Here is a 26,840-nt window from a genome sequence, read left to right as displayed (position 1 = left end):
GAGTGAAACGTCACAGATTACCCAGCATGCCTGAGAAGTACCCGTATGTGCGCTCATAGCGCATGCGCGACTTTAACCAACACGCTCGTTCACATCAAGCACGTCAATGTGCGTACACGTAACCGCACCGTGCGCTCATGACAGCACGGTGATGGCTTGTTGTTATGCAGCTAGCAGCTAGCGGCTAGCTAGCTGCTAGCTGCTAGCTAGTCATTATGCTAATGTGACATCAATCGTTATCTACTTCTATTACGCCGTAACAGGATCTAGTGATATCCAACAGAGCTCCATTTAGCATGAAAGAATTATTGCACTGTATATATGTATGTGTATATATATATATATATATATATATATATACAGAGAGAAGCTACAGGAACCTTAATCTACGTCGGTAATATTAACTTTATTTATTACAAGATGTACATCATACAGCCCATGTAGGATAATATTTTACAAATGATGAATTACAGCAAACATGTGCAACATATCCATTCTTACAGCTCCGTGGCAGTAAGGCGATATGGGTCCGTTCTTATTGTGCATCCATGGGTAAAGAGAAACGCATGTATACTGAACACGTAACATGAACGTGCCGGGCGGCGCGGTCCCGTGGGTTAGATGCACGTTCATAATGCCGAGGGAAATAACTCTCAGAATATTAGCACATTTCTACAACTTCAGGAACGAATGTTTTTAATAAGGGCTGAGTGTTCATACTGGGTCGTTTATTTAGTTTAAAAAAAATTATCCAACGAATTACAGACCACTCTTTCTCCATGTAAGTCAATGGGGAAAAGTGTTTCCGGGCCCAGCAACCAACCGGAAGTGCAGTACCGCCGTTTGGCCACCACGAATATTTTCATCTGAGTCCGGCGCACTTCCTGGGGGCTTGGCTCACACTGATCTCTGCCCTCATTGGTCATGTTCGTGTGTGTTGAGGGAGGGGCTCTGTGAGGAAGGGGCTCTGTGAGGGAGGGGCTCTGTGAGGAAGGGGCTCTGTGAGGGAGGGGCTCTGTGAGGGAGGGGCTCTGTGAGGGAGGGGGCTCTGTGAGGGAGGGGCTCTGTGAGGAAGGGGCTCTGTGAGGGAAGGGGCTCTGTGAGGGAGGGGCTCTGTGAGGGAGGGGCTCTGTGAGGGAGGGGCTCTGAGGAGGGGCTCTGTGAGGGAGGGGCTCTGTGAGGGAGGGGCTCTGTGAGGGAGGGGCTCTGTGAGGGAGGGGCTCTGAGGAGGGGCTCTGTGAGGGAGGGGCTCTGTGAGGGAGGGGCTCTGTGAGGGAGGGGAACCAAAGATGGCGGCAGAGAAGCTGAACTAAACCTTTCACTCGATAGTCAGAAACACTGAATGATAACTCCTGCCTCCAGACAGAGACCGGACTTCCCACCGCGGAGGAGGCGTACAACTTCTTCACGCTCACATTCGAGCCGGGTCCACGAGACGGGAACGAGATCAAAGGGAAACCAAGACCATCTGAAGAGGGGGAGGAGCAGGAGGAAGAGGAGGAGCAGGAGGAGCAGGAGGAAGAGGAGGGAGGTCCAGAGGGGAACGGAGACCAGGTGAGAAACGGCCGGATCACATTTTGTTTCTTCCAGAGCTCTTGGTAAATGATCTGAGGGGAGCTTGTTGTTGTTTGTTTCTACGTGTGATGTTGTGAAGCGCTTTAGCGGCACGTGCTGTATGAAAAGTGCTGTGTCAATAAAGCTTTGTGATTCAAATGAAGTCTGAATCGTGATTTCCGCCTCCTCAGAATGAAGACGCTCCTCTGGTGAGAGACGGAGATGAATTCGTCATTGAACAATCCACTCAGGACTTCCTGGAGACGAGGAGAGCCGAGTATCTCCGCTACGGGCAGCGCGTGGAGCGAGAGAGCAGGGTGCTCTTCACGCCCAGCCTCACCCCAGGTGACCTTTAGCCCGTGGAGCGAGAGAGCAGGGTGCTCTTCACGCCCAGCCTCACCCCAGGTGACCTTTAGCCGTGGAGCGAGAGAGCAGGGTGCTCTTCACGCCCAGCCTCACCCCAGGTGACCTTTAGCCCGTGGAGCGAGAGAGCAGGGTGCTCTTCACGCCCAGCCTCACCCCAGGTGACCTTTAACCCGTGGAGCGAGAGAGCAGGGTGCTCTTCACGCCCAGCCTCACCCCAGGTGACCTTTAGCGCGTGGAGCGAGAGAGCAGGGTGCTCTTCACGCCCAGCCTCACCCCAGGTGACCTTTAGCGCGTGGAGCGAGAGAGCAGGGTGCTCTTCACGCCCAGCCTCACCCCAGGTGACCTTTAGCGCGTGGAGCGAGAGAGCAGGGTGCTCTTCACGCCCAGCCTCACCCCAGGTGACCTTTAGCCCGTGGAGCGAGAGAGCAGGGTGCTCTTCACGCCCAGCCTCACCCCAGGTGACCTTTAGCCCGTGGAGCGAGAGAGCAGGGTGCTCTTCACGCCCAGCCTCACCCCAGGTGACCTTTAACCCGTGGAGCGAGAGAGCAGGGTGCTCTTCACGCCCAGCCTCACCCCAGGTGACCTTTAACCCGTGGAGCGAGAGAGCAGGGTGCTCTTCACGCCCAGCCTCACCCCAGGTGACCTTTAGCCCGTGGAGCGAGAGAGCAGGGTGCTCTTCACGCCCAGCCTCACCCCAGGTGACCTTTAGCCCGTGGAGCGAGAGAGCAGGGTGCTCTTCACGCCCAGCCTCACCCCAGGTGACCTTTAGCCCGTGGAGCGAGAGAGCAGGGTGCTCTTCACGCCCAGCCTCACCCCAGGTGACCTTTAGCCCGTGGAGCGAGAGTCAGAGGTTCCCTCCCTGCCTGCATCCGGACATGCTGCCAGAGAGAGACCTCCTGCTTGTTCTCAGTGATAAAGTGTGTAGGAATGAGTGTGTGTGACGGAGCGTCCACACTCCAGCTTGGAGCTGGGCGTGTCTGCAGCTTGGGGATTTTATTCAAGCAACACGACCAACAACCAATCACATGAGTCTCCCGCCCCCGACATACAGAGCAAAAACCCCGGGGATTTTATGGGAGCAATATATATATATATATATATATATAAATATATATATATATATATAAACTCCCCAAACAGGCGAAAACCTCCCAGTTTCCCCCACTGCCTCTCCACCTCCCTCCATGCTGGTTCCTCCGGTTTGTGTCCCGGTAGGTAGGGGTGTAACGGTTCACAAACATTTCGGTTCGGTACGTACCTCGGTTTTTTGGTCACGGTTCGGTTCGGTTCGGTACAGCAGAATTTTTTTTCACAAAATATATATATATATATTTTTTTATTATTATTAAACTGTGAATAATGTATTCACTCAAATAAATACAAAATATAATCAAATAAACATTAAGGTGCAGCTTTTCGATGAACTGAAATGATCTGTATCTGAACTGTACTGTTCCTGAGCAGCCAGCTTGACATCAGGACCTGCTTGTCGTTGTATTTTCATGTTGTCTAAAGAAAGATGAACTCGTCCACATGGCTGCTGAAAGGGCAGATCTGCTGGCACTAACGTCTCCTGCTGTGGAGAACACCCTCTCTAGGGACAGAGGCAGCAGACACAGCCAGGTAGCGCTTTGCTACCATGGCAACATGAGGATACTTGGCGTTTGTAATAGCTCTGGCTCGGTCTGAAGTCTCTGCGAGCGGTGGAGGCTACATGCTAGCGGGAGTTGGGTTTGCACTTCAGTCTTTTTTCTTTTGGTACCGGTGATATTCACGTTCGGTGATGCCTTTTCAAGAGTGTGCAGGTTTGATGTATCGCCAGCCGCATAACCAATGCTAGTTGATCAATGCAGACACAGCTTTGGTTCGGTCCACCTGTCTTTGTCCGTCATCCTTGTTCGTAACTGCGAAACCAAAATGTTCCCAAACCGGAGACTTCAATGATGCTGGAGGAGCTCAACTTTATCTGCGTTCCCCATTACTGACTAGATTTGAACGCATCCCTCTGACCACCTCGTCCAATGAAATGACTTGCTCCCTCTGACGCGATGAGCCCAATGGGAGCACATGACTCTGAATGCTGCGACGCAGCACTTGAGGTTACTTCCAAGAAGTTGTTCACGTTCTCATTTTTTTACGTTTAACGTTATATTCGTTATATTCGTTCGGTACACAACCGAAGGGCCCGTACCGAATAATTTCGGTACGGGTACGTGTACCGTTACACCCCTACCGGTAGGTGAAGAGGGTCTGGTCATACAGCACCGGGTGGTTGCTACGGCGATAGTTAGTTTCTCCTCCAACTTTTTTTGAAATATAGAAATGAACGGCGGGATATCTCTCCCAGCTTAGACGCGGTTTGATTGGCTACGGCTTCAGCTGTCAGATTTTCCGAAACGGGATTTGATTGGCTGGCGCTGGCTACTCCGGCGTCTCCGGCGGAGACGGACCGCTCTGCTACCCACAATTCAGTTCGGTGAAAAAGCGCGGCAACGTGACGTCACCCCATTGAAGTGAATGGGCAGCTTGGAGCTGTCGACGCTGTCGTGTGGACGGGCCGTGAGAGCTTCAGAACATGCAGAGGATGAGTGTGTGCAGTTTGTGTGAGAGAGGAGGAGAGGAAACGAGAGCTACGTCTGTAACTACGGTTCTGAGTCCCGGGTGACCGCCAGAGGCGGTGCTTGAATCGCGCGCATGCGCAGCTCGAGTACCAATAACAACAAAGTCACCTGTGACCCACGTGACACCGGATATATCAGCCGGTGTCGTCAGAGGATCTGTTCCCAGAATCTTCTCTCGAGCACACAAGAATTCTGAGTGAGAGGAACTCTGGCGATCAGTAGGGACTCACAGAACCGTAGTTACAGCCGTAACTATCGTTCCACTCGGCCCCTAGTGGCCGCCAGAGGCCTTAGCAGACTCCAACCACGGCATGGAGAACCCGAGCCCTGCTCCCCGCTGAGAGCTCGCCCAGAGGACGGGGAGTGGCGACATTGACCCGATAGAACCTGGAGAATGTTCCAGAAGACGCCGCGGCGCAGACGGTCTCCAGAGGCACTTGGTTGTGTTGGTGCTCGACCTGCGCACGATGGACAGACCCAGCGCTCACAGCAGCGCCTCTGCCGGGCAGTCGGGACGTAAAGCTCCCGCCTGCCGACGCCCTGCAGGAGAACGGGGCAACGTATCGAACACACAGAAATCACCATGAAACTCCTTCATTTCAACACAACTATCTTGTGTTCTGACGGTTTGTTTGAATATGCAAATGAGGCGTTATGTGATAATAGCTGTGGTTGGAGTTAATGAATAAACTCCTGGATTCTTCGTCCGGGGGAAATGAAGTTGGTTGCTTTAGTAACCGTGATCTCTGCTGTATGTTAAAGACACGTTGTTTTAATTCAGCCGACACACCGGCCTCCAGCTCATCTCAGTGTCGAGCTGACGCTTCAATGTTGATCGTTGTGGCTTCCTTCCTTATTCTCCATCAAGCCACTAGACGCCTTAAAAACAGACATCTCTAGCTCGCCCAGCTCCAAGCTCTCTTTGAAGCTGTAGTGTGGACGCTCCGTCACAAAAACAGAGATCTCTAGCTCGTCTCCTTTCCTTGGTGTTACTCACAGTCTGAAGCGTTGCTTGTGGTTTGGAGGATATTGTACAATGCTCAAAATTAAATAACAAACAACTTAGGTATTCTTTCTTTCTTTATATCTTAACGGTTTAAAACTGAGCATCGGCGATGTCTTTCCGACAGGTTTCACATCTTTGTTTTAGAGCAGTTGGAGTTGGAGTCTTTTATACTCTGGTGACTACAGACGTCACGATGAGGTGGCGCTTCTTATAAAAGCTAAATACTCTAACATTATATTTGTATTCCTTCCCTGATTCAAAGTATACCTATTTCTACATTAATGAGGCAACGGCTGGTTGGTTGGAGAAAGACTTTCCTTGATGTCGGCTTTGAAGATTTCCTTTCCACTAGAAGCGCCTCAAAGCCGCAAAGCCGCAAAGCCTCAAAGCCTCAAAGCCTCAAAGCCTCAAAGCTGCAAAGCCTCAAAGCCTCAAAGCCTCAAAGCCGCAAAGCCTCAAAGCCTCAAAGCCTCAAAGCGTAATGTCTCGCTTTGATGTGTTTTTCAGTGGCGGCCCACATCAAACTCCCCGACAACGTGAAGCCTCGGTACGTGGAGGACGAGGGTCTGTACGTGGGGCAGAGGCCGCCTGTGTCTCTGAGCAACGAGAACATTCTGGAGAACAGGATCCTGCAGATGGAGGAGGTGAGAACCACTGGCTCTGTAGCCAGAGGTCAGTCTTTCAGTGTGTGTGCAACTTCTCACTTCGTAGACTTTGCTTGGGCGGGTCGCCCACGTAAAGCCTATTAACGGCCGCCAAAGTATATTTTTGTATCGATCAGCGAGCACGACTAGTGGACAGCGATCCCTCGCTCCACGCCTCCTGTTCGCTCTGCTGTCGCGTGAAGGGTCTGCGAACCAGCGACAGCAGACACACGGAGGAGTCACATGGCAGCAGCAGCAGCAGCAGCAGCAGCAGCGGTAACAGCAGCAGCAGCAGCAGCAGCAGCAGCAGCAGCGGCAGCAGCAGCAGCAGCAGCAGCGGCAACAGCAGCAGCAGCAGCGGCAGCAGCAGCAGTAGCAGCAGCAGCGGCAACAGCAGCAGCAGCAGCAGCAGCAGCAGCAGTAGTAGCAGCAGCAGCAGCAGCAGTAGCAGCAGCAGCAGCAGCAGCAGCTGCAGCAGTAGCAGCAGCAGCAGCAGCAGCAGCAGCAGCTGCAGCAGTAGCAGCAGCAGCAGCAGCTGCAGTAGTAGCAGCAGCAGCAGCAGTAGCAGCAGCAGCAGCAGCAGCTGCAGCAGTAGCAGCAGCAGCAGCAGTAGCAGCAGCAGCAGCAGCTGCAGCAGTAGCAGCAGCAGCAGCAGCAGCAGCAGCAGCTGCAGCAGTAGCAGCAGCAGCAGCAGCAGCAGCAGTAGCAGCAGCAGCAGCAGCAGCAGCAGCAGCGGCAACAGCAGCAGCAGCAGCAGCAGCAGCAGCAGTAGCAGCAGCAGCAGCAGCAGCAGCAGCAGCAGTAGCAGCAGCAGCAGCAGCAGCAGCAGCAGTAGCAGCAGTAGTAGCAGCAGCAGCAGCAGCAGTAGCAGCAGCAGCAGCAGCAGTAGTAGCAGCAGCAGCAGCAGCAGCAGCAGCAGCAGCAGCAGCAGCAGCAGCAGCAGTAGCAGCAGCAGCAGTAGCAGCAGCAGCAGCAGCAGCAGTAGCAGCAGCAGCAGCAGCAGCAGCAGCAGCAGCAGCAGTAGCAGCAGCAGCAGCAGCAGTAGCAGCAGCAGCAGCAGCAGCAGTAGCAGCAGCAGCAGCAGCAGCAGCAGCAGCAGTAGTAGCAGCAGCAGCAGCAGCAGTAGCAGCAGCAGCAGTAGCAGCAGCAGCAGCAGCAGCAGCAGCAGCAGCAGCAGCAGCAGTAGCAGCAGCAGCAGTAGCAGCAGCAGCAGCAGCAGCAGCAGCAGCAGTAGCAGCAGCAGCAGCAGCAGCAGCAGCAGCAGCAGCTGCAGCAGTAGCAGCAGCAGCAGCAGCAGCAGTAGTAGCAGCAGCAGCAGCAGCAGCTGCATAAAGCAGGAAAGCAGTGGAAACACTTTCGCAAGCAAAGAAGAAGACAAACCGAAGCCCTTAAAGTCAGAAGTGTAGAATATCTACCTGTAGATAATAATAAAACCCTTGATGTGTAACTTCACATCTCCGTCTCCTCCTGATCGGAGTATGCTATAAAGAACAGCTAATTGAATTATACCGTTCTGTGTTATGAGTGTTGAGAGCTGTTTCCATGCATCTCTGAATGTTGCCCTCAAAGTGCACCCGATCGATGCCTTTAACTTCAATTTAAAGAAAACATCTTCTCGGGGGAGCATGCCCCCGGACCCCCTAGAGGAGGTGAGGCCCCCCCACAAATAGACAGGTTCATATGGATAGGATGCTAGAGATGTTTATTATATATACTGATAATATGTTTCATTGTATTGCGTGTCCCACTTGATAACATCTACCTGTAGATAATAATAAACCCTTTGATGTGTAACTTAACGTCTCCGTCTCCTCCTGATCGGAGTATGCTATAAAGCACAGCTAATTGAAGCATTATAGCGCAGGCCTTTGTCAGAGGTATATGTGTTTGCATCGCTGATACATCCTGTACACACAAACAGACACACGTATGAGTGCCGTGAAAGCTGTGCGTCAGCGTCCACAGCAGCGTGAAGGCCGCGTTCTGAACGGGCCGGGTCGAGCAGAGAGAATCTACGGGGCAGTGACCTCGTCTCTGTGTTTAAACGTTTCAGGGTAAAAAGTGGTTCGGAGACGACGGCAGGATCGTGGCTCTGCCTGACCCCATCAAGGAGTCCTCCACCAGACCCCCCCTCTTCCACATGGAGGAGGACCTGGACCCTGCTCTGCACACCGTGTACAGGAAGGTGAGACACACACACATGTATATAGACTTCTTGCACTGTGTTTTATTATACACGTTGCATTGTGGGAGGAGCTCAGGTCAGGAGAAGGAAGCTGCTGAGCATGTGACGATGTCTCGTGCTTCCTTCGAGCGGGCACAGACCCCCTCCAGTGTTCTCATGGCGTGAATGATTTTGAAGGCCATGAGTCTTGAGAGCAGAGCGCAGACACCTTGATGGCAACAGATGAAATGACCTGGAGAGTTCGGTTTGCGCTCTGCTTCCAGAAGTCTCTCCGTTTCACTCCGGCTCCAGGGAGCAGGTTTTCGCATGCTGTCCAGGCTGTCCCTGTCCCTGTCCCTGTCCAGGCTGTCCCTGTCCCTCAGTGTGAGGCTGTGGAGCCAGCAGATCAAAGGGTTTGATGTTCTCTCCCCAGCCGCTGAAGTCCAAGTATGCGACGCTGTACCTGTCGGGGGCCGCGGACCCCGAGGGGGACTACCAGCTGGATGTGGATGTCTCCGGGCTCATCTTCTCCCACCACCCCCTCTTCAGCCGGGAACATGTGCTGGGTTCCCGGCTGGCTCAGCTGTACGACCAGTACCTGAGCAGGCAGCGCAACGACCTCTCTGCACACCTCACTGACAAGGTGAGCCTCTCTGAGCCGCCACGTGGCGGGTGTTAGAGACTCTCCCTGGTCCCGGCCTGAGCCTCAGGACCCTCTAGTCCTGAGCCTCAGGACCCTCTAGTCCTGAGCCTCAGGACCCTCTAGTCCTCACATACAGAGCTTCAGCCTCAGGACCCTCTAGTCCTCACATACAGAGCTTCAGCCTCAGGACCCTCTAGTCCTGAGCCTCAGGACCCTCTAGTCCTCACATACAGAGCTTCAGCCTGTGCTGACTTCCTCTCAGCACTCTGACTTCCTCTCAGCACTCTGACTTCCTCTCAGCACTCTGACTTCCTCTCAGCACTCTGACTTCCTCTCAGCACTCTGACTTCCTCTCAGCACTCTGACTTCCTCTCAGCACTCTGACTTCCTCTCAGCACTCTGACTTCCTCTCAGCACTCTGACTTCCTCTCAACACTCTGACTTCCTCTCAACACTCTGACTTCCTCTCAGCACTCTGACTTCCTCTCAACACTCTGACTTCCTCTCAGCACTCTGACTTCCTCTCAGCACTCTGACTTCCTCTCAGCACTCTGACTTCCTCTCAGCACTCTGACTTCCTCTCAGCACTCTGACTTCCTCTCAGCACTCTGACTTCCTCTCAGCACTCTGACTTCCTCTCAGCACTCTGACTTCCTCTCAGCACTCTGACTTCCTCTCAGCACTCTGACTTCCTCTCCCGCATGTCTTTGAACACACATGGTTCTGAATGGCTAAATGCATTTTAATTCTGCAGCGTCAAATAAAGACAAATGTTTAGAGAAATTAAAACACGCATAGCATTTTTTCCCCAAGCTCTTTATTTCTTATAAATTATTAATAATGCTAAAATAGCGCTGACCGGTTTAAAATGTAAGACCTTGTAAGTTCCAACACGTGGACAACAATCAGGAACATGTGTTCAGACGGGAGCTGGTGACACTTTCTCAACTGCCTTCTTTTGCATCACAAAATAAGTGTGTGTGTGTGTGTCTCTCTCTCTCGTGTGTGTGTGTCTCTCTCTCTCTCGTGTGTGTGTGTGTGTGTGTGTGTCTCTCTCTCTCTCTCTTTTGTGTGTGTGTGTGTCTCTCTCTCTCTCTCGTGTGTGTGTGTGTGTGTGTGTCTCTCTCTCTCTTGTGTGTGTGTGTGTGTGTGTGTGGTGTGTGTGTGTTGTGTGTGTGTGTGTGTGTGTCTCTCTCTCTCGTGTGTGTGTGTGTGTGTGTGTGTGTGTGTGTGTGTGTGTGTGTGTGTGTGTGTGTGTGTGTGTGTGTGTGTGTGTGTGTGTGTGTGTGTGTGTGTGTGTGTGTGTGTGTGTGTGTGTGTGTGTGTGTGTGTGTGTGTGTGTGTGTGTGTGTGTGTGTGTGTGTGTGTGTGTGTGTGTGTGTGTGTGTGTGTGTGTGTGTGTGTGTGTGTGTGTGTGTGTGTGTGTGTGTGTGTGTGTGTGTGTGTGTGTGTGTGTGTGCAGCTGAACGGACTCAGGAACGCTCTGAGGAGTATGCTGGTGGTCCACGGAGGACAGAGTCTGACGGCGGCCATGCAGCGGCGGATCTCTGAGTACAGTCTGGAGGTCAGGTGAGGCTGCAGCTGCTCCGCGACGCCCAGGCGCCCTCGAGGTTCCTCTGTAACGTTGCGTGCTGATTGGCTCCTCAACATGTCCACTTGTCCACTCGCTGCCGATGAAGGGAGGCGCAGACCTGTTTCTCAGCACGGCCAGCTACAGTCATGCATCACTATAACCCATAGTTACGTCTCCTTTGGGGAAAACTATTATCTTCATTTCAGATTAATGCAGATTGTTTTCTACTTTAACGGTTTATAAAATAGCGAACGTGTCCAGTGCTATTCAGAGACGTTCACTTTGAAGTAAAGCAGAAGCAGCACATCTCCAGATCAGAGAGGCTGGAAGCCACGATGCAAATAAAAGGCTTTCGTCACATGTCGCTGGTTTCGTCCAAAGCGACTGGCGACGGGCAGAACGTGACGTATAAATAGATACACTCAAAGGGTGCTATGGAGTCGTTGTTTATGTGTGATAAATGTTTTGTTCCTCCTCCACATGTCTACCCTACTTTTATAATGTTCTAATCATAAATCTAATGTCCAGAAGCTAAATGCTAACGTGATGCTACGAAGCAGGGCCGGCTCTCGACAATCTGATGCCCGAGGCGAGATTTTAGCTGGCCCCATTGGAATGATTTCAAACCTGTTTCATCCCAATCATCATAAAGGAGAGCCTTGGAAATACGTGCTTACACACATCGTGATCAAACCGTTTGAGACCCACCGAGACTAAAGTGAACCATCTGAACACTGAGGGTCCTTCACCTCCCTGAGCTGCAGCACCAGCCTCAGTCTGAGAGGAGAGCTGTCCTGCACCCTGGGTGTAGAAACATCTCTTCTTATGTCCGTTAGCATAGCTAGCACCAGATGCTAATAACAACAGCGCCGGTACCAGTGCGCCCTCTCCCTCGCTCCCTCTCTCCCTCTCCCTCGCTCCCTCTCTCCCTCGCTCGCTCTCTCCCTCTCCCTCGCTCCCTCTCTCCCTCTCCCTCGCTCGCTCTCTCGCTCTCGCTCTCTCCCTCTCCCTCGCTCGCTCTCTCCCCTCGCTCCCTCCCTCTCTCCCTCGCTCGCTCTCTCGCTCTCTCCCTCTCCCTCTCTCCCTCTCTCTCCCTCGCACTTTGGCTGTGAGCTGCGGGTGCCAGATAAGCCAACATCCCCCTCTTTCCTCACCTGCAGCGCTCGTCGTACAGGGCGAATGAAACGTGTAACCGGGGTGAACAGGGTGTCACATTTACTTAATTATGAATGTCGTTCCATCGAGGCCGAACATCAGGATGAGCCCCAACGGTCAGAAAGGTTTTTCCTTCCCCCAGATCTGGCCCGATGCCAAAAACCGGCCCTGCTATAAAGGAGCTTCAGATCCAGATTCAAACACACAGACTCTAGATCAGGGGTTCTCAAAGTTGTGATGAGTGAGGGTCAATTTAGGGTTAGGTACCCAATATTGGATTGAGGGCCGCCCAAAAAAAACGGAACACAAAATAATTCAGTTTCACCATTCTTAACCCTCTGGAGTCTAAGGGTATTTTCTCGATTTTTAGACGTTTTCTTAAATCACCTTTTAAATGTATTTCTTCTAACATGGCACCCCATGTGTTACATATCAAAATGTTCAGGACAATCTCTGGTCTTGCTATATATGCATATTGCTCACCTTAGAGCACTGTTTCATGAGATAAGTAGCTCAAAATGTGAAATCAGATTTTTGGAAAATCTTCAAAACTCTTGTGAAAACACACATTTACTCATGTGATCGAATTGTTTTGGTGTTTTAGATTTGGTTACCAAAGTCCTAGGATCACAAAGGCAGTGAAATATTTGAATTACACTGTATATAAATGTGTTATATATATATATAGGTGTTTATCACTCTACTCGCACCACAGCAGGGACTGAGATGCATCAGGACTGCATAATGACTTCATATTACATACCAAGGTTCATGTGATGTGTACAAATACTAATTGAGCATTCAACCTTTTTTTTAACCAACTATTTATATAAATATAAGAAACTGGAAAATCTAACTATTTACAATATTGAACATCAGAACTTTCAACCAACTATTCATTATAAATGTCAAGACAGTGTCAAGGACAACCATCGTTTCTCAGACACGTCCACTCTTCAGAAACCACTGCTGATGGTTTAATGTCGTAGAACAAAACGTGTCCCGTCTCTTCGTCTCTACCTCAGACCTTAGTTCAGATCAAAACGAGGGACCAGGAAGTGGTGCCGTGCGGACTCACCTCTTCGTTCCTGCACCTCACTGTCGATACTCTCCTGACCCCCTAACAGGAGCACCAGGCAGCTGCGGGACGGCGAGCAGGAGAAGGACCGCGTTCTGCTGAGGAACATCGTGCGGGTCTGGAAGGAGCTGAAGACCCTCAGAGACTTCCAGAGCTTCACCAACACGCCGTACAAACTGTCCCTCCGGAGGTACGGCTCCGTCAGAGCGCTGAGACTCGCTTCGACGTTCTTCAGAGCTTCTTTCATGAGCTGGGTATCGAGGTGTTTTCATTGGTTTAGAACGTGTAAAACAATAATAATAATAATAATAATAATGAAACGAAAGAGAATTATGATGCTGTGCAAACTCGAGCAGTATCTGATCTGATTGACATCTGAAAAGTGAAGTTTACGTTTATTCAACCCCTTCTCCCAAAACTACATTATTCACTTTTTTATTTCGACAAAATGTGCATCTAAATGTATCTCTACATACAATACACATTTACAATTATAAATAGATGATATCATTGTTACTACAATATATATAATTTATTATTATTTTACGGTGTATGTCATATTCGATGAGACAAATATAAATAAAACAATTCTGACTTTTTCTTAAAATCAAAAATTCAGACTTTCTCTGAATATGTGAATGTCATAATGTTACTCTCGCTGGTCCCCGGCTTGAGCCTCAGGATCCATGTATCTCGTCATCACACACAGAGCATCAGCTAGTTCCTGAGCAGTGTCCTTCACACGCTGCTATAGCATTAGCACTGACATCATGCTGTGTGTTTTGAGCCCAGGGAGAGCATGGACCGGGCCTCAGACGAGCACCAGTGTGAGGGAGAGATCCTGGCCGAGCTGGTGGAGCTGGAGGCGGAGATGGAGGAGGATTACCAGAGGAAGCTGGCCGAGTACAAGAAGCATCTGGAGGAGTGGAAGGTCTGGAGGAGGAAGCAGGTACAGAGAGACAGACAGCCTGGGTACCGCACTGATAGAGGGGCCTGGGTACTGCACTGATAGAGGGGCCTGGGTACTGCACTGATAGAGGGGTCTGGGTACTGCACTGATAGAGGGGCCTGGGTACTGCACTGATAGAGGGGTCTGGGTACTGCACTGATAGAGGGGTCTGGGTACTGCACTGATAGAGGGGCCTGGGTACTGCACTGATAGAGGGGCCTGGGTACTGCACTGATAGAGGGGCCTGGGTACTGCACTGATAGAGGGGCCTGGGTACCGCACAGATAGAGGGGCCTGGGTACCGCACTGATAGAGGGGCCTGGGTACTGCACTGATACAGGGGCCTGGGTACTGCACTGATAGAGGGGCCTGGGTACTGCACTGATAGAGGGGTCTGGGTACTGCACTGATAGAGGGGCCTGGGTACCGCACTGATACAGGGGCCTGGGTACCGCACTGATAGAGGGGCCTGGGTACTGCACTGATAGAGGGGTCTGGGTACTGCACTGATAGAGGGGCCTGGGTACTGCACTGATAGAGGGGCCTGGGTACTGCACTGATAGAGGGGCCTGGGTACTGCACTGATAGAGGGGCCTGGGTACTGCACTGATAGAGGGGCCTGGGTACTGCACTGATAGAGGGGCCTGGGTACTGCACTGACACAGGGGCCTGGGTACTGCACTGATAGAGGGGCCTGGGTACTGCACGGATAGAGGGGCCTGGGTACTGCACTGATGGAGGGGCCTGGGTACTGCACTGATGGAGGGGCCTGGGTACTGCACTGATACAGGGGCCTGGGTACTGCACTGACACAGGGGCCTGGGTACTGCACTGACAGAGGGGCCTGGGTACTGCACTGATGGAGGGGCCTGGGTACTGCACTGATGGAGGGGCCTGGGTACTGCACTGATAGAGGGGCCTGGGTACTGCACTGATAGAGGGGTCTGGGTACTGCACGGATAGAGGGGCCTGGGTACTGCACTGATAGAGGGGCCTGGGTACTGCACTGATAGAGGGGCCTGGGTACTGCACTGATAGAGGGGCCTGGGTACTGCACTGATAGAGGGGCCTGGGTACCGCACTGATAGAGGGGCCTGGGTACTGCACTGATAGAGGGGCCTGGTACTGCACTGATAGAGGGGCCTGGGTACTGCAGATAGAGGGGCCTGGGTACGCACTGATAGAGGGGCCTGGGTACTGGATAGAGGGGCCTGGGTACTGAATGATAGAGGGCCTGGGTACGCACTGATAGAGGGGCCTGGGTACTGCACTGATAGAGGGGCCTGGGTACGCACTGATAGAGGGGCCTGGGTACTGCACTGATAGAGGGGCCTGGGTACTGCACGGATAGAGGGGCCTGGGTACTGCACTGATACAGGGGCCTGGGTACTGCACTGATACAGGGCCTGGGTACTGCACTGACACAGGGGCCTGGGTACTGCACTGACAGAGGGGCCTGGGTACTGCACTGATAGAGGGGCCTGGTACTGCACTGATGGAGGGGCCTGGGTACTTGCACTGATACAGGGCCTGGGTACTGCACTGATACAGGGGCCTGGGTACTGCACTGACACAGGGGCCTGGGTACTGCACTGATAGAGGGGCCTGGGTACTGCACTGATAGAGGGGCCTGGGTACTGCACTGATACAGGGGCCTGGGTACTGCACTGATAGAGGGGTCTGGGTACTGCACTGATAGAGGGGTCTGGGTACTGCACTGATAGAGGGGCCTGGGTACTGCACTGATACAGGGGCCTGGGTACTGCACTGATAGAGGGGCCTGGGTACTGCACTGATAGAGGGGCCTGGGTACTGCACTGATAGAGGGGGCCTGGGTACTGCACTGATGGAGGGGCCTGGGTACCGCACTGATAGAGGGGCCTGGGTACTGCACTGATACAGGGGCCTGGGTACTGCACTGATAGAGGGGCCTGGGTACTGCACTGATACCTGGGTACCGCACTGATAGAGGGGCCTGGGTACTGCACTGATAGAGGGGCCTGGGTACTGCACTGATAGAGGGGCCTGGGTACTGCACTGATACAGGGGCCTGGGTACTGCACTGATAGAGGGGCCTGGGTACTGCACTGATAGAGGGGCCTGGGTACTGCACTGATAGAGGGGCCTGGGTACTGCACTGATAGAGGGGCCTGGGTACTGCACTGATAGAGGGGCCTGGGTACCGCACTGATAGAGGGGCCTGGGTACTGCACTGACACAGGGGCCTGGGTACTGCACTGATAGAGGGGCCTGGGTACTGCACTGATACAGGGGCCTGGGTACTGCACTGATAGAGGGGCCTGGGTACTGCACGGATAGAGGGTCCTGGGTACTGCACGGATAGAGGGGCCTGGGTACTGCACTAATAGAGGGGCCTGGGTACCGCACTGATAGAGGGGCCTGGGTACTGCACTGATAGAGGGGCCTGGGTACTGCACTGATAGAGGGGCCTGGGTACTGCACTGATAGAGGGGCCTGGGTACTGCACTGATAGAGGGGCCTGGGTACTGCACTGATAGAGGGGCCTGGGTACCGCACAGATAGAGGGGCCTGGGTACTGCACAGATAGAGGGGCCTGGGTACTGCACTGACAGAGGGGCCTGGGTACTGCACTGACACAGGGGCCTGGGTACTGCACTGATAGAGGGGCCTGGGTACTGCACTGAAAGAGGGGCCTGGGTACTGCACTGATAGAGGGGCCTGGGTACCGCACTGATAGAGGGGCCTGGGTACTGCACTGATAGAGGGGCCTGGGTACTGCACTGATAGAGGGGCCTGGGTACCGCACGGATAGAGGGGCCTGGGTACCGCACTGATAGAGGGGCCTGGGTACTGCACTGATAGAGGGGCCTGGGTACCGCACTGATAGAGGGGCCTGGGTACTGCACTGATACAGGGGCCTGGGTACTGCACTGATAGAGGGGCCTGGGTACTGCACTGATAGAGGGGCCTGGGTACTGCACTGATAGAGGGGCCTGGGTACCGCACTGATAGAGGGGCCTGGGTACTGCACTGACACAGGGGCCTGGGTACTGCACTGATAGAGGGGCCTGGGTACTGCACTGATACAGGGGCCTGGGTACTGCACTGATAGAGGGGCCTGGGTACTGCACGGATAGAGGGGCCTGGGTACTGCACGGATAGAGGGGCCTGGGTACTGCACTGATAGAGGGGCCTGGGTACTGCACTGATAGAGGGGCCTGGGTACTGCACTGATAGAGGGGCCTGGGTACTGCACTGATAGAGGGGCCTGGGTACTGCACTGATAGAGGGGCCTGGGTACTGCACTGATAGAGGGGCCTGGGTACTGCACTGATAGAGGGGCCTGGGTACCGCACAGATAGAGGGGCCTGGGTACTGCACAGATAGAGGGGCCTGGGTACTGCACTGACAGAGGGGCCTGGGTACTGCACTGACAGAGGGGCCTGGGTACTGCACTGACAGAGGGGCCTGGGTACTGCACTGAAAGAGGGGCCTGGGTACTGCACTGATAGAGGGGCCTGGGTACCGCACTGATAGAGGGGCCTGGGTACCGCACTGATAGAGGGGCCTGGGTACTGCACTGATAGAGGGGCCTGGGTACCGCACGGATAGAGGGGCCTGGGTACCGCACTGATAGAGGGGCCTGGGTACTGCACTGATAGAGGGGCCTGGGTACCGCACTGATAGAGGGGCCTGGGTACTGCACTGACACAGGGGCCTGGGTACTGCACTGATAGAGGGGCCTGGGTACTGCACTGATAGAGGGGCCTGGGTACTGCACGGATAGAGGGGCCTGGGTACTGCACGGATAGAGGGGCCTGGGTACTGCACTGATGGAGGGGCCTGGGTACTGCACTGATAGAGGGGCCTGGGTACTGCACTGATAGAGGGGCCTGGGTACTGCACTGATAGAGGGGCCTGGGTACTGCACTGATAGAGGGGCCTGGGTACTGCACTGATAGAGGGGCCTGGGTACTGCACTGATAGAGGGGCCTGGGTACTGCACTGATAGAGGGGCCTGGGTACTGCACTGACACAGGGGCCTGGGTACTGCACTGATAGAGGGGCCTGGGTACTGCACGGATAGAGGGGCCTGGGTACTGCACTGATGGAGGGGCCTGGGTACTGCACTGATACAGGGGCCTGGGTACTGCACTGATACAGGGGCCTGGGTACTGCACTGACACAGGGGCCTGGGTACTGCACTGATAGAGGGGCCTGGGTACTGCACTGATGGAGGGGCCTGGGTACTGCACTGATGGAGGGGCCTGGGTACTGCACTGATGGAGGGGCCTGGGTACTGCACTGATGGAGGGGCCTGGGTACTGCACTGATACAGGGGCCTGGGTACTGCACTGATACAGGGGCCTGGGTACTGCACTGACACAGGGGCCTGGGTACTGCACTGACAGAGGGGCCTGGGTACTGCACTGACAGAGGGGCCTGGGTACTGCACTGATGGAGGGGCCTGGGTACTGCACTGATACAGGGGCCTGGGTACTGCACTGATACAGGGGCCTGGGTACTGCACTGACACAGGGGCCTGGGTACTGCACTGATAGAGGGGCCTGGGTACTGCACTGATAGAGGGGCCTGGGTACTGCACTGATACAGGGGCCTGGGTACTGCACTGATAGAGGGGTCTGGGTACTGCACTGATAGAGGGGTCTGGGTACTGCACTGATAGAGGGGCCTGGGTACTGCACTGATACAGGGGCCTGGGTACTGCACTGATAGAGGGGCCTGGGTACTGCACTGATAGAGGGGCCTGGGTACTGCACTGACAGAGGGGCCTGGGTACTGCACTGACAGAGGGGCCTGGGTACTGCACTGATGGAGGGGCCTGGGTACTGCACTGATACAGGGGCCTGGGTACTGCACTGATACAGGGGCCTGGGTACTGCACTGACACAGGGGCCTGGGTACTGCACTGATAGAGGGCCTGGGTACTGCACTGATAGAGGGGCCTGGGTACTGCACTGATAGAGGGGCCTGGGTACTGCACTGATAGAGGGGCCTGGGTACCGCACAGATAGAGGGGCCTGGGTACTGCACAGATAGAGGGGCCTGGGTACTGCAACTGACAGAGGGGCCTGGGTACTGCACTGACACAGGGGCCTGGGTACTGCACTGATAGAGGGGCCTGGGTACTGCACTGAAAGAGGGGCCTGGGTACTGCACTGATAGAGGGGCCTGGGTACCGCACTGATAGAGGGGCCTGGGTACTGCACTGATAGAGGGGCCTGGGTACTGCACTGATAGAGGGGCCTGGGTACCGCACGGATAGAGGGGCCTGGGTACCGCACTGATAGAGGGGCCTGGGTACTGCACTGATAGAGGGGCCTGGGTACTGCACTGATAGAGGGGCCTGGGTACTGCACTGACACAGGGGCCTGGGTACTGCACTGATAGAGGGGCCTGGGTACTGCACTGATAGAGGGGCCTGGGTACTGCACTGATAGAGGGGCCTGGGTACCGCACTGATAGAGGGGCCTGGGTACTGCACTGATACAGGGGCCTGGGTACTGCACTGATAGAGGGGCCTGGGTACTGCACTGATACAGGGGCCTGGGTACTGCACTGATAGAGGGGCCTGGGTACTGCACGGATAGAGGGGCCTGGGTACTGCACGGATAGAGGGGCCTGGGTACTGCACTAATAGAGGGGCCTGGGTACTGCACTGATAGAGGGGCCTGGGTACTGCACTGATAGAGGGGCCTGGGTACTGCACTGATAGAGGGGCCTGGGTACTGCACTGATAGAGGGGCCTGGGTACTGCACTGATAGAGGGGCCTGGGTACTGCACTGATAGAGGGGCCTGGGTACCGCACTGATAGAGGGGCCTGGGTACTGCACAGATAGAGGGGCCTGGGTACTGCACTGACAGAGGGGCCTGGGTACTGCACTGACACAGGGGCCTGGGTACTGCACTGACAGAGGGGCCTGGGTAGTGCACTGATAGAGGGGCCTGGGTACTGCACTGATAGAGGGGCCTGGGTACCGCACTGATAGAGGGGCCTGGGTACTGCACTGATAGAGGGGCCTGGGTACTGCACTGATAGAGGGGCCTGGGTACCGCACTGATAGAGGGGCCTGGGTACCGCACTGATAGAGGGGCCTGGGTACTGCACTGATAGAGGGGCCTGGGTACCGCACTGATAGAGGGGCCTGGGTACTGCACTGACACAGGGGCCTGGGTACTGCACTGATAGAGGGGCCTGGGTACTGCACTGATAGAGGGGCCTGGGTACTGCACGGATAGAGGGGCCTGGGTACTGCACGGATAGAGGGGCCTGGGTACTGCACTGATGGAGGGGCCTGGGTACTGCACTGATAGAGGGGCCTGGGTACTGCACTGATAGAGGGGCCTGGGTACTGCACTGATAGAGGGGCCTGGGTACTGCACTGATAGAGGGGCCTGGGTACTGCACTGATAGAGGGGCCTGGGTACTGCACTGATAGAGGGGCCTGGGTACTGCACTGATAGAGGGGCCTGGGTACTGCACTGACACAGGGGCCTGGGTACTGCACTGATAGAGGGGCCTGGGTACTGCACTGATAGAGGGGCCTGGGTACTGCACTGATGGAGGGGCCTGGGTACTGCACTGATACAGGGGCCTGGGTACTGCACTGATACAGGGGCCTGGGTACTGCACTGACACAGGGGCCTGGGTACTGCACTGATAGAGGGGCCTGGGTACTGCACTGATGGAGGGGCCTGGGTACTGCACTGATGGAGGGGCCTGGGTACTGCACTGATGGAGGGGCCTGGGTACTGCACTGATGGAGGGGCCTGGGTACTGCACTGATACAGGGGCCTGGGTACTGCACTGATACAGGGGCCTGGGTACTGCACTGACACAGGGGCCTGGGTACTGCACTGACAGAGGGGCCTGGGTACTGCACTGACAGAGGGGCCTGGGTACTGCACTGATGGAGGGGCCTGGGTACTGCACTGATACAGGGGCCTGGGTACTGCACTGATACAGGGGCCTGGGTACTGCACTGACACAGGGGCCTGGGTACTGCACTGATAGAGGGGCCTGGGTACTGCACTGATAGAGGGGCCTGGGTACTGCACTGATACAGGGGCCTGGGTACTGCACTGATAGAGGGGTCTGGGTACTGCACTGATAGAGGGGTCTGGGTACTGCACTGATAGAGGGGCCTGGGTACTGCACTGATACAGGGGCCTGGGTACTGCACTGATAGAGGGGCCTGGGTACTGCACTGATAGAGGGGCCTGGGTACTGCACTGATAGAGGGGCCTGGGTACTGCACTGATAGAGGGGCCTGGGTACTGCACTGATAGAGGGGCCTGGGTACCGCACTGATAGAGGGGCCTGGGTACTGCACTGACACAGGGGCCTGGGTACTGCACTGATAGAGGGGCCTGGGTACTGCACTGATACCTGGGTACCGCACTGATAGAGGGGCCTGGGTACTGCACTGATAGAGGGGCCTGGGTACTGCACTGATAGAGGGGCCTGGGTACTGCACTGATACAGGGGCCTGGGTACTGCACTGATAGAGGGGCCTGGGTACTGCACTGATAGAGGGGCCTGGGTACTGCACTGATAGAGGGGCCTGGGTACTGCACTGATAGAGGGGCCTGGGTACCGCACTGATAGAGGGGCCTGGGTACTGCACTGACACAGGGGCCTGGGTACTGCACTGATAGAGGGGCCTGGGTACTGCACTGATACAGGGGCCTGGGTACTGCACTGATAGAGGGGCCTGGGTACTGCACTGATAGAGGGGCCTGGGTACTGCACTGATAGAGGGGCCTGGGTACTGCACTGATAGAGGGGCCTGGGTACCGCACTGATAGAGGGGCCTGGGTACTGCACTGATAGAGGGGCCTGGGTACTGCACTGATAGAGGGGCCTGGGTACCGCACAGATAGAGGGGCCTGGGTACTGCACTGATAGAGGGGCCTGGGTACTGCACTGACACAGGGGCCTGGGTACTGCACTGATAGAGGGGCCTGGGTACCGCACTGATAGAGGGGCCTGGGTACCGCACTGATAGAGGGGCCTGGGTACTGCACTGATAGAGGGGTCTGGGTACTGCACGGATAGAGGGGCCTGGGTACTGCACTGATAGGTCAGTCAGTCGTACAGAGTGCGTACAGTCTGCCGAGAGGAAGACCACGAGTAGAGTTTGGGTTGAGAGGAGAAAGGGAGGGGTTGAGCTTGGCGATAACAGAGAGATTCTGGGTAACAGATTCTGGGAGTTTAGGGAGTGCCGGGATGTTTCTGCACATAGACTGAAACTAACAACACTGCAACACATGTTCCTAAGCTAAGAAGTGTGAGAAATAGTAAATATAGATAAACATTAGCAAATAAGAATCACACAATGATATTATTGAAGTGACTGACGGGTTCATTTCCCAGTATATACCGGGTCCCAGTGGAAGAGACATGTGAGATAAGGTATCAGTGTTCAGTCCAAAGACGAGTTTCAGTCTGGATTTGAAAAGAGTAAGAGATTTATAAGATAAGATGCATTTATTTATTGTTTTTAACTTTTGCTATTATTGTTCTTCATTTGTGTTACAGTAATAAACAGACACACAATATGAAAGCAGACGGGGTCGTCCTCGGTAAAAAGAAATGCGTTTCCCCTCTGCACGCTGAGCAGTTTCTCGTTTGACTCACGCCCTACACACGGCGGCTTCTGCCCATTCACTTTGAATGGGGTGACGTCACGATTCGCCGAACTGCATTGTGGGAGCAAAGCGTAGCTTCTCTCGAGGTGCTCGCTGCAAAAGTAGAGCAATGTTCTACTTTTGCCGCCTCGACGGAGGTGTTAGCCAATCAAATCCCTCGTATGTAAACTGACAGTACAAGCAGTAGCCAATCAAACCGGGTGTATGTTGGGAGAGCCAGACCGCAGTTATTTCCATATGTCAACAAAGGGAGGAGAAAATGATCGTGGTGGTAGGGAACATACCGGGATACACACCGGAGGAACCAGGCATGGGGGGGGGGGCAGAGACAGTGGGTGAAACTGGTAGGTTTTCGCCTGTTTGGGGAGTTTATATCCAGTGCACTTCGTTTGAATGGACAGCGAGCAGCAGAGACAGTATATGTAGCCAGCATGGATGTAGCATGAATGCTTTGCTTTGTGTGTCCGGGCAGGGACATTCATGTGGTTGGTTGTTGGTCGGGCTGCTCGCGTTGACTCCCCAAGCTCAAGACACGCCCACCGCCAAGCGGCAACGCACGCCGCCGTGTGTAGGGGCCGTCACTGTGGCCTTTGGAGACATTTAGTGAAGACGTTAGAAATATAATATAACTATATTAATGTTGTGTCTTGTTAAGTTAGCTGAGGGTCTTCTTCCCCACATGCGATCTGTTTTCAGGGATCATTTCCGCTGAACAGTTTCTGCTCATGATGAGATATCAGCATGTTTTTAAACACGTCGTCTCGGTCTCCACAATAACTATCATTTGATCAACCGTTCCTACTTTTATGTCTCTATAACCTGATGATTTTACCGTACAATCTAAAGCTGATCAAATCATCTCCTCTGACTGTTCAGAAAGCCAAGAAGAAGAGGAAGAAGAAGAAGACGAAGAAAGACCAGACGCAGGATGAGACGGAAGAGGAAGATGAAGACGTGGAGGTGAGCGAATCAGAGGGGCCCGCTGAGGAAGGGCCCCCCAAACCGGAGCCTCCAGAGAAACCAGACGTTGTCTCCAATGAGCAGCGCGTCAGAGAGAAAGCCTCCAGGATCCGCAGGAAACCTGGAGAACCGGTCCTGATCCCAGAGCTGTCGGCGTCCGGGAACATCACGGCCAGCGAAGTCTGCAAGAGGTAGACTGAACACCTCGTTGATAAGAAGTCTGTGAGAGGTACTCTGAACACCTGGTTGATAAGAAGTCTGTGAGAGGTACTCTGAACACCTGGTTGATAAGAAGTCTGTGAGAGGTACTCTGAACACCTCGTTGATAAGATAAGAAGTCTGTGAGAGGTACTCTGAACACCTGGTTGATAAGAAGTCTGTGAGAGGTACTCTGAACACCTCGTTGATAAGAAGTCTGTGAGAGGTACTCTGAACACCTGGTTGATAAGAAGTCTGTGAGAGGTACTCTGAACACCTGGTTGATAAGATAAGAAGTCTGTGAGAGGTACTCTGAACACCTGGTTGATAAGAAGTCTGTGAGAGGTACTCTGAACACCTCGTTGATAAGAAGTCTGTGAGAGGTACTCTGAACACCTCGTTGATAAGAAGTCTGTGAGAGGTACTCTGAACACCTCGTTGATAAGAAGTCTGTGAGAGGTACTCTGAACACCTGGTTGATAAGAAGTCTGTGAGAGGTACTCTGAACACCTGGTTGATAAGATAAGAAGTCTGTGAGAAGTACTCTGAACACCTCGTTGATAAGATAAGAAGTCTGTGAGAAGTACTCTGAACACCTCGTTGATAAGATAAGAAGTCTGTGAGAAGTACTCTGAACACCTCGTTGATAAGAAGTCTGTGAGAGGTACTCTGAACACCTCGTTGATAAGAAGTCTGTGAGAGGTACTCTGAACACCTCGTTGATAAGAAGTCTGTGAGAGGTACTCTGAACACCTCGTTGATAAGAAGTCTGTGAGAGGTACTCTGAACACCTGGTTGATAAGAAGTCTGTGAGAGGTACTCTGAACACCTGGTTGATAAGAAGTCTGTGAGAGGTACTCTGAACACCTGGTTGATAAGAAGTCTGTGAGAGGTACTCTGAACACCTGGTTGATAAGATAAGAAGTCTGTGAGAGGTACTCTGAACACCTCGTTGATAAGAAGTCTGTGAGAGGTACTCTGAACACCTGGTTGATAAGAAGTCTGTGAGAGGTACTCTGAACACCTCGTTGATAAGAAGTCTGTGAGAGGTACTCTGAACACCTCGTTGATAAGAAGTCTGTGAGAGGTACTCTGAACACCTGGTTGATAAGAAGTCTGTGAGAGGTACTCTGAACACCTGGTTGATAAGAAGTCTGTGAGAGGTACTCTGAAGTGATGGTCTTTTTACCCGCTAGTATCAAGACGTTAAAGAGGTCGAGGTCCTTCGCCCCGGGTCACAGGGAGTCTTATCGCTTCATATTTCTGAGTCTGAGTAACCCTGACCCAAAAGTCCTTTACACAGGACCAGGAGATATGAGACCAGTGGCTGGGATTCAACTGTCTTCCCAATAGATTCTAGAATCACTTTGAGTTCCCAATAGTAGCTGCGATGATGAAACACACCGTCTTCCTGCTTCCTCAGGGCTGAAGTGTCTCGCAGGGAGGACGTGGCGAAGCGCTCTCTCTTCATAAAGATCCTCTACAACAACAAAGAAGTCTCCAGAACCGACAGCCGCTCCCTCAACGGAGACTTCAGAGTCCACTTCGGACAGATCTTCAACCTGAAGATAGTCAACTGTCCACAGAGCCTCAACCTGCAGGTAGAGGAGCCGCTTCACGTGGTGCATTCACTGAGCTGAAGTACTATTTAGAGGTACTTCACTTCACTTCAGTATTTGATGCTACTTCATACTTCTACTCCATCACAGTTCAGAGTACATGGTGTACTTTTACTCCACTACATGTATTTAATACCTTTAGTTACTTCACAGATGAAGGATGTGAAATCTAACCAAGTGTTGAATCAGACTTTAGTTCCACCTGGAGTAAATCCACCAGCTACCCTGCAGCCTACAAAGTACTTCAGACTAGCTGCACCTTCACCAGCTACCCTGCGGTCTACAAAGTACTTCAGACTAGCTGCACCTCCACCAGCTACCCTGCAGTCTACAAAGTACTTCAGACTAGCTGCACCTTCACCAGCTACCCTGCAGTCTACAAAGTACTTCAGACTAGCTGCACCTCCACCAGCTACCCTGCAGTCTACAAAGTACTTCAGACTAGCTGCACCTCCACCAGCTACCCTGCAGTCTACAAAGTACTTCAGACTAGCTGCACCTCCACCAGCTACCCTGCAGTCTACAAAGTACTTCAGACTAGCTGCACCTCCACCAGCTACCCTGCAGTCTACAAAGTACTTCAGACTAGCTGCACCTTCACCAGCTACCCTGCAGTCTACAAAGTACTTCAGACTAGCTGCACCTTCACCAGCTACCCTGCAGTCTACAAAGTACTTCAGACTAGCTGCACCTTCACCAGCTCTGAGAACACTTTCATGATCAATCATTATAAAACATATCATATATATTATTCTGAAATGGACCAATCTGCACAACGACTACTTTCACTGTCTTTCACTATATTTAGATGAGAATACTTTCTACTTTCACTTGAGGAACATTTTTAACTACAAGATCTGAGTACTTCTACTTTTACTCAAGAACAAGATCTCAGTACTTCTACTTTTACTCAACTACCAGATCTGAGTACTTCTACTTGATTAACATTTTGAATGCAGGACTCTCAGGATTGAATACATGCTGTGTGTCCTCCAGATGTTTGAGGAGGTGGGCTCCTCCTCCTCCTCCTCCTCCTCCTCCTCCTCCTCCTCCTCCTCCTCCTCCTCCTCCTCCTCCTCCTCCTCCTCCTCCTCCCTCTGATTGAATACATGCTGTGTGTCCTCCAGATGTTTGAGGAGGTGGGCTCCTCCTCCTCCTCCTCCTCCTCCTCCTCCTCCTCCTCCTCCTCCTCCTCCTCCTCCTCCTCCTCCCCCCCCCCCTCTGATTGAATACATGCTGTGTGTCCTCCAGATGTTTGAGGAGGTGGGCTCCTCCTCCTCCTCCTCCTCCTCCTCCTCCTCCTCCTCCCCCCCCCCCTCTGATTGAATACATGCTGTGTGTCCTCCAGATGTTTGAGGAGGTGGGCTCCTCCTCCTGCTGCCTCCTCCTCCTCCTCCTCCTCCTCCTCCTCCTCCTCCTCCTCCTCCTCCTCCCCCCCCCCTCTGATTGAATACATGCTGTGTGTCCTCCCAGGTGTTTGAGGAGGTGGGCTCCTCCTCCTCCTCCTCCTCCTCCTCCTCCTCCTCCTCCTCCTCCTCCTCCTCCTCCTCCTCTGATTGAATACATGCTGTGTGTCCTCCCAGGTGTTTGAGGAGGTGGGCTCCTCCTCCTCCTCCTCCTCCTCCTCCTCCTCCTCCTCCTCCTCCTCCTCCTC

At 53.6% G+C, this 26,840-nt stretch overlaps 1 protein-coding gene across 1 annotated transcript; it reads left to right on the top strand.

The window, feature by feature from the left end:
* Positions 1 to 1,362: 1,362 nt before the first annotated feature.
* cc2d2a (coiled-coil and C2 domain containing 2A) lies at positions 1,363 to 26,746 on the top strand (the record flags this gene model as incomplete). Its single annotated transcript, XM_071202262.1, has 11 exons — positions 1,363 to 1,554; positions 1,746 to 1,899; positions 6,055 to 6,191; positions 8,245 to 8,376; positions 8,789 to 8,998; positions 10,461 to 10,567; positions 12,854 to 12,994; positions 13,597 to 13,753; positions 23,286 to 23,560; positions 24,991 to 25,168; positions 26,660 to 26,746. Coding segments are annotated over 11 exons (1,770 nt in total), but the record flags the coding sequence as incomplete, so codon positions are not given.
* Between the last annotated feature and the right edge of the window lie 94 nt (positions 26,747 to 26,840).

This window comes from Pseudochaenichthys georgianus, unplaced genomic scaffold (assembly GCF_902827115.2).
Source record: "Pseudochaenichthys georgianus unplaced genomic scaffold, fPseGeo1.2 scaffold_1826_arrow_ctg1, whole genome shotgun sequence".
In the NCBI taxonomy this organism is placed as follows: domain Eukaryota; kingdom Metazoa; phylum Chordata; class Actinopteri; order Perciformes; family Channichthyidae; genus Pseudochaenichthys; species Pseudochaenichthys georgianus.
Note: the sequence above shows the minus strand (reverse complement) of the source record. Positions and strands in the feature narration are given on the sequence as shown.